Source organism: Bos indicus x Bos taurus, chromosome 17, assembly GCF_003369695.1.
Source record: "Bos indicus x Bos taurus breed Angus x Brahman F1 hybrid chromosome 17, Bos_hybrid_MaternalHap_v2.0, whole genome shotgun sequence".
Taxonomy (NCBI): domain Eukaryota; kingdom Metazoa; phylum Chordata; class Mammalia; order Artiodactyla; family Bovidae; genus Bos; species Bos indicus x Bos taurus.
Window position 1 is genome coordinate 2369918 of NC_040092.1, and position 12852 is coordinate 2382769.

The 12852-nt window shown below is 41.8% G+C and overlaps 1 protein-coding gene across 1 annotated transcript in view; it reads left to right on the forward strand.

Annotated features, from left to right (window-relative positions):
- Positions 1-11812, forward strand: part of LOC113907287 (solute carrier family 5 member 4) — a 28756-nt gene extending 16944 nt beyond the window's left edge. The window contains exons 10-15 of the mRNA XM_027566219.1: positions 2036-2143; positions 4240-4390; positions 7067-7235; positions 9653-9868; positions 10648-10750; positions 11106-11812. Coding sequence (XP_027422020.1) covers positions 2036-2143; positions 4240-4390; positions 7067-7235; positions 9653-9868; positions 10648-10750; positions 11106-11320 — 962 coding nt within the window. The 3' untranslated portion in view covers positions 11321-11812. The remainder of the gene's footprint in view (positions 1-2035; positions 2144-4239; positions 4391-7066; positions 7236-9652; positions 9869-10647; positions 10751-11105) is intronic.
- Positions 11813-12852: the final 1040 nt, after the last annotated feature.

Consider the following 12852-nt stretch of genomic DNA (forward strand, 5'->3'; position numbering starts at 1 on the left):
TTACAATATTGTATTGGTTTTGCCATACATCAACATGCATCCACCACAGGTGTACACGTGTTCCCCATCCTGAACCCCCCTCCCACCTCCCTCCCCATACCATCCCTCTGGGTCATCCCAGTGCACCAGCCCCAGGCTTCCTGTATCCTGCATCGAACCTGGACTGGCGATTCGTTTCTTATATGATATTATACATGTTTTAATGCCATTCTCCCAAATCATCCCCCCCCTCTCCCACAGAGTCCAAAAGACTGTTCTATACATCTGGATCTCTTTTGCTGTCTCACATACAGAGTTGTCATTACCATCTTTCTAAATTCCATATATATGCGTTAGTATACTGTATTGGTGTTTTTCTTTCTGGCTTACTTCACTCTGTATAACAGGCTCCAGTTTCACCCACCTCATTAGAACTGATTCAAATGTATTCTTTTTAATGGCTGAGTAATACTCCATTGTGTATATGTACCACAGCTTTCTTATCCATTTGTCTGCTGATGGACATCTAAGTTGCTTCCATGTCCTGGCTATTATAAACAGTGCTGCGATGAATATTGGAGTACACGTGTCTCTTTCAATTCTGGTTTCCTCGGCATGTATGGCCAGCAGTGGGATTGCTGGGTTGTATGGCAGTTATATTTCCAGTTTTTTAAGGAATCTCCACACTGTTCTCCATAGTGGCTGTACTAGTTTGCATTCCCACCAACAGTGTAAGAGGGTTCCCTTTTCTCCACACCCTCTCCAGCATTTATTGCTTGTAGACTTTTGGATCGCAGCCATCCTGACTGGCGTGAAATGGTACCTCATAGTGGCTTTGATTTGCATTTCTCTGATAATGAGTGATGTTGAGCATCTTTTCATGTGTTTGTTAGCCATCTGTATGTCTTCTTTGGAGAAATGTCTATTTAGTTCTTTGGCCCACTTTTTGATTGGGTCGTTTATTTTTCTGGAATTGAGCTGCAGGAGTTGCTTGTATATTTTTGAGATTAGTTGTTTGTCAGTTGCTTCCTTTGCTATTATTTTCTCCCATTCTGAAGGCTGTCTTTTCACCTTGCTTATAGTTTCTTTTGTTGTGCAGAAGCTTTTAATTTTAATTAGATCCCATTTTTTAATTTTTGCTTTTATTTCCAATATTCTGGGAGGTGGGTCATAGAGGATCCTGCTGTGATGTATGTCGGAGAGTGTTTTGTCTATGTTCTCCTCAAGGAGTTTTATAGTTTCTGGTCTTATGTTTAGATCTTTAATCCATTTTGAGTTTATTTTTGTGTATGGTGTTAGAAAGTGTTCTAGTTTCATTCTTTTACAAGTGGTTGACCAGATTTCCCAGCACCACTTGTTAAAGAGATTGTCTTTTCTCCATTGTATATTCTTACCTCCTTTGTCAAAGAAAAGGTGTCCATAGGTGCATGGGTTTATCTCTGGGCTTTCTGTTTTGTTCCATTGATCTATGGGTGGGTTTTTTTTTAATCAAGTTTTGCTGTCTGTTGTCATTGTTTAAGGGAAAAAAAAAGATATTGTGCAAATGCCACGGTGAAGTAAGATATCATCCCACACGGGGCAGGCACTCCAACAACCAGCACAGGTGATGCTTCTTCTTAGACACAGGTGGTAAAAGACCGGGCTAAGTGGTCAGACAAGGCTAACTTCCCGGGTGATGTGGTGGGGGTGGGGTGCTGGGGTGGGAGTAGGGGTGAGGTTGGCTTTCTCTCTGGAGTTCTGTGCTCCTCAGAGCAGTTGCACTCTCGCAGCTTTGTTGGAGGATGGAGCAGCTCCCTCTGTTTGCTGTACTGCTCGCACCCAGCCACATCCCCAAGAAGAGCCCTGCCCCTTAGGTCAGTGCACAGGGAAGCTATAGGCATGAGACACTTAGGAGGTCATATTCTGGGCAAAAAGGGAGCAGGTTCAGAGTGCGGAGTTCAAAGTTGAATCTCTAATTTCCATGCATGGAAATTCGTCTCTATGTCCAATGGTTGTAGATCTTACCTGTTTGACCCCACTCACTGAACCCACTTTTCTGAATCCGCCCCCCGCTCAGAGAAGGTGGCCTGTGTTGTACCTTCGGAATGTGTGAAGCACTGTGGAGTTAAAGTTGGCTGCTCCAACTATGCTTACCCAATGCTGGTGATGGAACTGATGCCCAATGGTAAGAAAACATCCATGCTCAGATGACTGGATGGAGAAAATGTGACGCTCAGTAGAGATAGATGGATGGATGAATGAGAGAGAGAGAGAGAGCTGTTGATAAGTGAACAGTATTCAGCTGTAGGGCTTCCCCAACAGATCAATGGTAAAGAATCTGCCTGCAGTGCGGACGCCACAAGTTTCCCTGGGTTGGGAAGATCCCATGAAGGAGGAAATGGCAACCCACTCCAGTTCTTTCCTGGAGAATCCCGTAGACAGAGGAGCCTGGCAGACTACAGTCCATAGGGTCACAAAGACTCAGACACCTCTGAGCAATTGAGCATGCATACATGCTGCTGCTGCTGCTGCTAAGTCGTTTCAGTCGTGTCCGACTCCGTGCGACCCCACAGACGGCAGCCCACCAGGCTCCCCCATCCCTGGGATTCTCCAGGCGAGAACACTGGAGTGGGTTGCCATTTCCTTCTGCATTCAGCCTTAAAAAAAAGAAGGAAATCCTGCCACTTGCAACAACATAGATGAAGCTGGAGGACATTATGCTGAGTGAAACAAGTCAAGCACCTGAAGACAAATACTGCATGACATCACTTATATGTGGAATCTAAAGAAATCAAACTCCAAGAAGCAGAGAGTAGAGGGTGATCATCAGCGGCTAGGGTGGAGAGGGGCAGTCATGGGAAGATGTTGATCACAAAGGGTATAAACTTTCTGTTATAAGATAAATAAGTTCTAGAGACCTAATGTATATATATTAACTATATATATATACACACACATATATGTATATATATTAACTATAGTTAATAATAATATATTACTAATACTTAAAACTAAGAGAATAGATCTCAAGTATAATCATCACAAAACCAGAATATGGTAACCATGTGACTGATGGATATGTTAATTAGCCTGACTGTGGTAACCATGTCACATCAAGTTGTACACCTTAATACTACAATTGATATCTATCAATCATACCTTGATAAATCTTTGTGCTGGGACTGCCTCAGAGGCCAGGTCTGTAGATGGGCCATAAGAAAGGGTTATGGCATAATCCTTAATCATTCTTACTTCCATTAATTCCGTTGTTTTCATCGAACCTCTCTTGAACACCTTCCATAGGCTACCAGCCCTGTTCTTGGCCTGGGGAATACAGAAATTAACCAGATATAATTCTTATTAGAAGAATTCTTACTCCTCTGAATTCAAAACTATCAAGGCAATCAGGGGCATTTAAAAGATTGATTTATCAATAAAAGAGTTTCATAGCAATAAACATAGAAGTTCAGAGGACTAGAGGTTAAATATTCATTCTGCTTTCTTTACAGCAGTGGTACCCAAATAATATACCTCAATCTATTTAATTTGCAACTGTTTATTGAGTGCCTACTATGTGCCAGACACTGCCTGGTGCTCAGAAAACATCAGTGAAGTAGGCACAAAATCCCCTATTAAAATTCACATTCCAGTTTGGTGAGATAAAAAACAAACCACACATTATGTGAAATAAGAAAGTTATTAGGATACTGGATGGTGAGCAGGGTAAGGGGCTCAGTAGTGAGCAGGCGATCCTGTGCCTTAGGTTCATTGAAGGTTGGCTGACACTTTTGCGACCTTTCTCCTCCCCGACCCACATGAGCATTGTCAAGAGGAAGGGAGCAGGACCCGCAGGTGACCCCATCCACCCTCTTTCACACTTTGGGAAGCCTACATGGCATTACTAATAAGCAGAGGGAACTGAAGGGTAAAGTTGCCACAATTTTTCAAAACTCTGCTTTGCCCACCAAAGATGTCTTCAAGAGAACCTCCCACCAGGCTTTTCCCTCTCCGGTTCCCTAACCTTCAGGAAGCCAAGAATTCCTCCCCAAAGAAAGGTGGCAGAACCCGGTTTCCTGCCTTTCAAATGGTCTCTAAGTTTATATATACAACCAAAATTATATGCTGGACTATTATCAAGGCACCAGGAAACGTGCAGGAAGTGCCATATGATAATCCATGTCGACAGGCACACCAGTCAGTGACTATTCCAGGTTTGGCAAGGTCCTCGTAGACCATGGTGTCCAGCTCCTAACCCGTGGCTGTGCCCTCTCCCGGCCCCAGGACTGCGAGGCCTGATGATGTCGGTCATGCTGGCCTCTCTCATGAGCTCCCTGACGTCCATCTTCAACAGCGCCAGTGCCCTCTTCACCATCGATCTGTACACCAAGATCTGGAAGAGAGCATCTGAGAAAGAGCTCCTCATAGCTGGACGGTGAGACACTCCTGGTTTCTGTCTAAAATTTCTCTGCCAAAAAAGCAGACATAGGGACTTCCCTGGTGGTCTAGTGGCTAAGACTTTGCACTCCCGATGCAGGGGGCCTGGGTTCGATCCCTGGTTGGGGAACTAAGACTGGGTACAACCAAATAAATAAGTATTTTTAAAAAGAAAGAAAGAAAAAGGCAGATAAATGAGCTAGAACCTCCTCAACTTTGGGTTCAGGAAACTAACCATAGCATTCTAGAGTATGAGGAAGAGACCTTTATGCTTAGTCGCTAAGCTGTGTCCGACTCCTTTGAAACCCCATGGACTGTAGCCCTCCAGGCTCCTCCATCCATGGGATTTCCCTGGCAAGAATACTGGAGTGGGTTGCCATTTCCTACTCCAGATGATCTTCTGACCCAGGGATCTAACCCTTGTCTGCTGTGTCTCCTGCATTGGCAGACAGATTTGGAAGAGACGTTAGAGGACATTTAATTCAACTTCATCCTTCTAGCTACAAAACTGGGGGCCACATTTTAAGTGAAATAGTTGCTTTGTCCAGACTTTCAAATGCCTCTGTTTCTTATTTCTTCCTCTCCTCACACCATCTCCCAACCACATCATCATGATACTCCTTCCATGCTTTCCTGGGGGTGCACATGTCCCACTTACTCTGATAGACTAAATGCACTGTCTCTAGAAGCTTCCATGTGTATTAAACCATCCACACACTACTACAGAGGAGTTTATCAACTACATTCATTAAGAAATGAGGTATTAAGAGAAACTGCCCACCTGTCTAAACAGTCATGCGTTATTGAATACAGTTACAGTTGCTTTAGTAAATTAAGTGCCTAGAGGCGAAAATTCCAAGGGCTCACTTGTCCAGATCTTGACTCTGGACAAAGGACAGGAAGAAAAATAAGACACCTGTGCTTTCGTGGTGGGGACAGTGTCGGACTAGAATTCAGCAGGTCCCGAGAGGCAGCGGTCACACTAAGAGGTATGTAGTCTTAGGCATCATTCTACATTAAGTCCCAATGATCAATTAATGAGCTTTTCTTTTTATCTCTCTTATTAAATGTCTACTACATCTCAGAATACAAATATGAAAAAAGGATATATATATGACAAGCAGTTTCCTGCTTTGTGGGATTTATGCCCTTGTGAGAAAGGCAAACAATAAATGTACTTTATACCTGGCTTCCCAGGTGGCTCAGTGGTAAAGAATCCACCTGCCAATGAAGGAGACACAAGGGACACGAGTTCGACCCCTGGGTCGGGAAGATCCTCTGGAGGAGGAAATGGAAACCACTCCAGTATTCTTGCCTGGGAAGCCTCATGGACAGAGGAGCCTGATGGGCTACAGTTCTTGAGGATGCAAAGAGTCAGACATGACTGAGCGTGTCTGTGCACACACACACACACTCACACACATTGTATACCTGATAACAAAAAATGTTAGATAGACAAGCAAAACAGGATTAAAGACTGGTGGCTACTGAAGACGGGTGCTCAGGGAGTCCTCCCTTGAGGGCGTAACGTTTGAGCACAACCCTGAAGGAAGTAGAGGAGTGAGTCCCATGGCTCAGTGTGGACAGAACAGTCAGTGCTGTGTGCTTTCAAGAGTCATATGTCATGCGTGTGAGGACCACAGGGGTGAGGCTGGCACATGAGGAGCAGCTGGGAGGGAGATAGGAAGCACAGTCAGAGAGGTAAAGGGAGGTAAGGGCACACAGGGCCGTTTAAGCCGTAACAAGACTTTGGATTTCATTCCACGTATGTTAGAAATCAGTCAAAGATAAGAGCAAGGGAGGTGTGTGGTTTGCTTTCCAATGAAGATAACAACTAGGATAGCGGGTGTTATCTGCTGAATTTATACTGTGTTCTAGGCGCCGTGCTCAGACTTGCCATGGTTTATCACATTTACTTATTGCAAAGTTGCAGAGGTTTTGTAAAGATTAAATGAGACGCTTGTGCCTCAGTCTCCTGCCCAGACGCTTGCCCCTCTCGTCTCTCAATCTTCAGGTCTCTATTCCAGGTGAGCACAGGGCAGTGATAACCTTCTACAGAAAGTCCAGTAAACTGCTCTTATTTGTTTACTTATACAACAAGCATAACTGGAGTTTAGAAGAGTGAATCAGCCATGATCCCCGGACCCCAGGAGCCTCTAGTAGGTTTTTACTGTTTATTAATATTTTAGCCGACTTTTTCTACCTGTCAAAGTACTCAAGTAGCAAAACGCACAAATCAGCATTTCCGGCCACTTCAGTCCACATATCTGTTTTAATTCCCACCTATACAAACCGACTTAGTTTCTCTCAAGCTATGATAAAAGACCACCATGGGAGTCTGCTTTCTTTATCTGCAAATAATTGCTTCTTAATAGAAATAGTGTGCTGTCGTTTCAACTGACATATCGCATAAACCACAGTACAGATTAATCAATTGCTGACATTTGAGTATTTAATCTCATTGTTGAAGATATTATGACTAATTATAGATAAGCAATTGCTTTATTAGAATTTTACTAACAGACAATCACTAGGCACAGTGTGGCTCCATGTGAGGTCAAGGAGCTTGATTTTATTTGGAAAGTCAATGAATGGCCTCAGAATGAATTAAAACATAATGCAAGCACCAATAAGGCTTTTGTTTAATATTGAAATCATCCTATTTTCTTCCCAGGTTATTTATCATTCTCTTAATTGCCATCAGCATTGTGTGGGTGCCTCTAGTACAGGTTGCTCAAAATGGACAACTGTTCCATTACATAGAATCTATTTCTAGCTACCTCGGGCCTCCAATTGCAGCTGTCTTCCTGCTTGCCATCTTCTGTAAAAGAGTCAACGAACAGGTAAGTGAAGATCGGGAAACTTCTCCCCTGCTGGAGTGAGAAAAAGGTATTTCATTCACTGGTCGAAAAATGCGTTCTTCCCACCCTATTTATACAATTCAAGGCCCCTCTCAATTTCAACTGTGGTCAGCTACAATTCCTAATTCTAACTAGAGTGTATAGAAGCATGGTGCACACTCAGAGTACAGTCTTTATATTTCTTACAAAATAGTATCTACATCCTCGTCACAGAGCTGAGGAACACAAGGTCTGGAGTAAGACCACCAGGGTCCAGTCCTGGCTCTACCACTGAGTATCACTGTGATCTTAATCAGACCATTTGACTCTGTAAAATTAAGACAATCACAGTGCCTACCTTAAAAGACTGATGTAAGAAAATTTAAAAGATGTTTAAAACATGAAGTACTTGGAAAAAAATCTACTACATTCATAAATATTTTTAAAATGTTTATGTTATGATGTATGTAATTGATTATTAGGGGCCTTGAACATTTAATTGCTTTTTTGTTCCCAGGTATTAGCCTTATTATAATAATTTTCAGATGAGGAACAGATGCAGAGAGATTAATATGTATGTTCTTTCCATATGTTACTTAACGTTAGTAAGTGGGATCTTGAGATACAGACTAAGGTCTTCCTCCATCTTAAGCTCACAGTCTTAATCCGTATGTAATACTGTTTTTCCTGAATATAACATCTTGATCGGGCTTCTCTAGTGGCTCAGTGGAAAAGAATCCACCTGCAATGCAGGAGATGTGGGTTCGATCTCTGGATTGGAAAGATCCCCTGGAGAAGAAAATGGCAATCCACCCCAGTATTCTTGCTTGAGAAATCCCATGCACAGAGGAGCCTGGCGAGCTATAGTCCGTGGGGTTGCAAAAGGGTCAGACACAACTTAGCAACTAAACAACAAATTGTTGATCAGGGGAACAGGGATACATGTTTCTACTCCCACCAACTTCACAGATAAAATAAATGCTTTTAATTGTCAAAAGTTTAATAAAATTGTCAAACTATCTAATATCAATTCTTTAAATTGTATAACCTAAGGCATGAAAGAGATGGGAATACCAGACCACCTGACCTGCCTCTTGAGAAACCTCTATGCAGGTCAGGAAGCAACAGTTAGAACTGGACATGGAACAACAGACTGGTTCCAAATAGGAAAAGGAGTACATCAAGGCTGCATATTGTCACCCTGCTTATTTAACTTCTATGCAGAGTACATCATGAGAAACACTGGACTGGAAGAAACACAAACTGGAATCAAGATTGCCTGGAGAAATATCAATAACCTCAGATATGCAGATGACACCACCCTTATTGCAGAAAGTGAAGAGGAACTCAAAAGCCTCTTGATGAAAGTGAAAGTGGAGAGTGAAAAAGTTGGCTTAAAGCTCAACATTCAGAAAATGAAGATCATGGCATCCAGTCCCATCACTTCATGGGAAATAGATGGGGAAACAGTGGAAACAGGGTCAGACTTTATTTTGGGGGGCTCCAAAATCACTGCAGATGGTGACTGCAGCCATGAAATTAAAAGACACTTACTCCTTGGAAGGAAAGTTATGACCAACCTAGATAGTATATTCAAAAGCAGAGACATTACTTTGCCAACAAAGGTCCATCTAGTCAAGGCTATGGTTTTTCCAGTGGTCATGTATGGATGTGAGAGTTGGACTGTGAAGAAGGCTGATCGCCAAAGAATTGATGCTTTTGAACTGTGGTGTTGGAGAAGACTCTTGAGAGTCCCTTGGACTGCAAGGAGATCCAACCAGTCCATTCTGAAGGAGATCAGCCCTGGGATTTCTTTGGAGGGAATGATGCTGAAGCTGAAACTCCAGTACTTTGGCCACCTCATGCGAAGAGTTGACTCATTGGAAAAGACTCTGATGCTGGGAGGGATTGGGGGCAGGAGGAGAAGGGGACGACAGAGGATGAGATGGCTGGATGGCATCACTGACTCGATGGACGTGGGTCTGGGTGAACTCTGGGAGTTGATGATGGACAGGGAGGCCTGGCGTGCTGCGATTCACGGGGTCAAAAAGAGTCGGACACGACTGAGCGACTGAACTGAACTGAAGGCATAGTTATGTTTATTCACCAAAATGTCACAAGTTTTAACATATATATATATTTATAAAGTCAAACACAAAGAAAACTTGAGTTTTTGTCAGGGTAGGCAGTAGTGTCCTGGAGTTGGAGAACCAACAGTGGAATGATCTTTCAGAACCACAGAGCGCAACAGCCCACTGGGAATGCAGGTGTTTCATTTTCCCCCTTCTTTGACGACCTTGTGGTCAAGGTGAGCCATTTGTTGGTTCTTAGTGGAGAAAACAGGATGATAATTATGACTTTCTTGAATGAGTGTGTTGTCTTTTCTAAATACACAAATTTTACTCTTGTTTCTTTCTCAGGGAGCCTTCTGGGGTCTGATTGTTGGATTTGTGATTGGCCTCATCCGTATGATCGCAGAGTTTGTCTATGGAACGGGGAGTTGTTTGGCCGCCAGTAACTGCCCCCAAGTCATCTGTGGCGTGCACTATCTGTACTTTGCCCTCATTCTCTTTTTTGTTTCCATACTGATCACCCTGGGAATTTCCCTGTTAACAAAACCCATTCCTGATGTACATGTGAGTAATGAGTAATAGATATGCTCATTTTCAAAGGATTCTTTGCCTTTTAAAGCTTCAACTCGTGTGTGAGTCCCATACAGTGGGACCTGGAAATAAGGGTTTTAAACATATTACTGATGATTTTTTAATAACTACCAGAAAACAGAAATATTATTAAAACCATAAATAACTTTATTTTTTTAATTTTTTTTTAATTTTATTTTTAAACTTTACATAATTGTATTAGTTTTGCCAAATATCAAAATGAATCCGCCACAGGTATACATGTGCTCCCCATCCTGAACCCTCCTCCCTCCTCCCTCCCCATACCATCCCTCTGGGTCGTCCCAGTGCACTAGCCCCAAGCATCCAGTATCGTGCATCGAACCTGGACTGGCATCTCGTTTCATACATGATATTATACGTTTCAATGCCATTCTCCCAAATCTTCCCACCCTCTCCCTCTCCCATACAGTCCGTAAGACTGTTCTATACATCAGTGTCTCTTTTGCTGTCTTGTACACAGGGTTATTGTTACCATCTTTCTAAATTCCATATATATGCGTTAGTATACTGTATTGGTGTTTTTCCTTCTGGCTTACTTCACTCTGTATAATGCAGAAATAATTTTAAATGATAAATGTTTTTGTGGGTGAGAGTGGTGGAAGATCTCTTCTTTGTGGTCTGTAGTTTCCCAGGCTGTTTGATTTTTTTGCGCTGTACAATAAACCAATGTATCATTGCATTATTGTAAACACTTGCTATCACTAATATGTTTGTCTCTGGTCTCTGGTTAGCTGTATCGCCTGTGCTGGGCTCTTCGAAATAGTACAGAGGAACGAATTGATTTAGACACAGAAGAGGAAAGGCACGAAGAAGCCCATGATGGTGTTGACAGTGGTAATACCTGGTTTACATTTGGTTTTCGTATATAAACTCTATGTAACTGTCTTTGTTTCTTCTTTTTTTTTTTTAATGCCATGAAATTCAGCTTTGGAAAAAGCTCTTAAGTTTATGGCAAACTTAGACTTTAAAATCTTACCTTCCCAACAACCAAGACAGTTTGCTACATGTGAAGTCCATCCCTACATCCACTTGTCCGTCAGCCTGTCTGTCCATCCATCCACCATCTAGCCTTGTGTGCCAGGGATTTCTGTAACACTCAGCAGCTATAATCTCCCTTTACAATCACCTGTACTCCATTGACAGGACTTGTATTTCCCGTGTTCTGTGATCATTTATTTCTTCATTTCAGATAATCCTGAGGAAACTCGTGGATGTCTCAGGAAGGCTTACGACTTGTTCTGCAGTTTGCAGAGGAAAGGCCCCAAACTGAGCGAAGAGGAGGAAGAAGCCCGGAAGAAGAAGCTGACAGACACGTCTGAGAAGCCCTTATGGAGGACAGTAGTGAACATCAACGCCATCATCCTCCTGGCAGTGGCAGTCTTTGTCCATGGCTACTTTGCCTGAACTCTGAGCTACTAGAGTATTTATTGAGCAAAGGATAAGTTTATTGATTTTTCAATTGTGTAACTTTTTTGTGTTGCAAAGGCAGATAAGCATTTTATCGCATGAGATGACCATACACCTGGATTTTAGCTTCTGTTGTTCCTTTATGTCAATAAAGAGAAAGAAAGAGTTGATGAGTTGAAAGTCAGTGAGTTGACTCAAGGTGTACATAAACTGGAAGCGCTGGGTCTCAATTTTTTATAGCTCAACAGGCAGATTGCCCTAACTTACATTTACTTTCTGCAATTTCCAGAGGTTTCCACGTAGAAGGAATGCCTCTCCCAAGTCTGCCTCACGTAATAACCTCTTCATCTGTCAAAGTGAACTTCTCTTGTCTTCCCTGCATTGCTCTCAAGGATTTCAAAAATAGAAATATTTCCTAATAGTTAAGAGGAGATGAGTTGAAAATACCAGTTGTAAATATATTTGTGAATTTATTATTAGCTTATATCTCAAATAAAGCCACCCCCTACTAAATGTTAGCATATCAAGCCATTGATTTTTAGACTTCTTTTTTATTTTAATTTGGCCATGCCCTGTGGCTATAGGATCTTAGTTCCTCAACCAGGGATTAAACTTGAGCCCTGGCTGTGAAAGCGCTGAGTCCCAGCCACTGAACCACCAGAGAATTTGCATGATTTTTAGACTACTTTTTAAAATAGTTTGACTCTATTTTTATCGATTTTTAGGCTACTTTTTAAAAATAGTTCACATAATTCATCTATTTAAAGTGTACAATTAAGTTTATTTTAGAATAGTCAGAGTTGTGCAATAATTACCAAATCTAATTTTCTATATTAACATTAATTCATTATTTGCTTTGTTACCAGACTATGTCTTTCTCTGTATTTGTTTTATTTTGACATTGTGTGTTGTTCTGTGACTGACTTTTCAGTATAAAATTTATCTTGGAGCCCTTCACCTATTAGTACATATAGGTACCCCTCATTCTTTTTAGTAGCACATTATTCCATAAAATCATTTGCCATAATCTGACCATTTTTCTACTGAGAAACATTCACATTTGTTTCAATTACTTGGTATTATCTACAGTCTTTGACTAATATGTGCGTGCTAAGTCACTTCAGTTGTGTTCAACTCTTTGTGACTGTAGCCTCCCAGGCTCCTTTGTCCATGGGAATTTTCAGGCAGGAATATTGGAGCGGGTTGGCATTTCCTCCTCCGGGGGTCTTCCCCCTGGTAACCATAGGATTGTATCTACATCTGTTTCTGTTTTGTAAATAAGTTCGTTTGTACCATTGTTTAAGATTCCACGTATGAGCAACATCACATGATATTTGTTTCTTTCTGGCTTACTTCACTCAATTCGACAATCTCTAGGTCCATCCAGGTCAGTGCAAATGGCATTATTTTGTTTTTATTGGTGAGTAATATTCCACTGTATACATGCACCACACCTTCTTTCTCCTTTCATCCATTATGGATATTTAGGTTGTCTCTTGTCCTGGCTACTGTAAATAGTGCTGCAATGA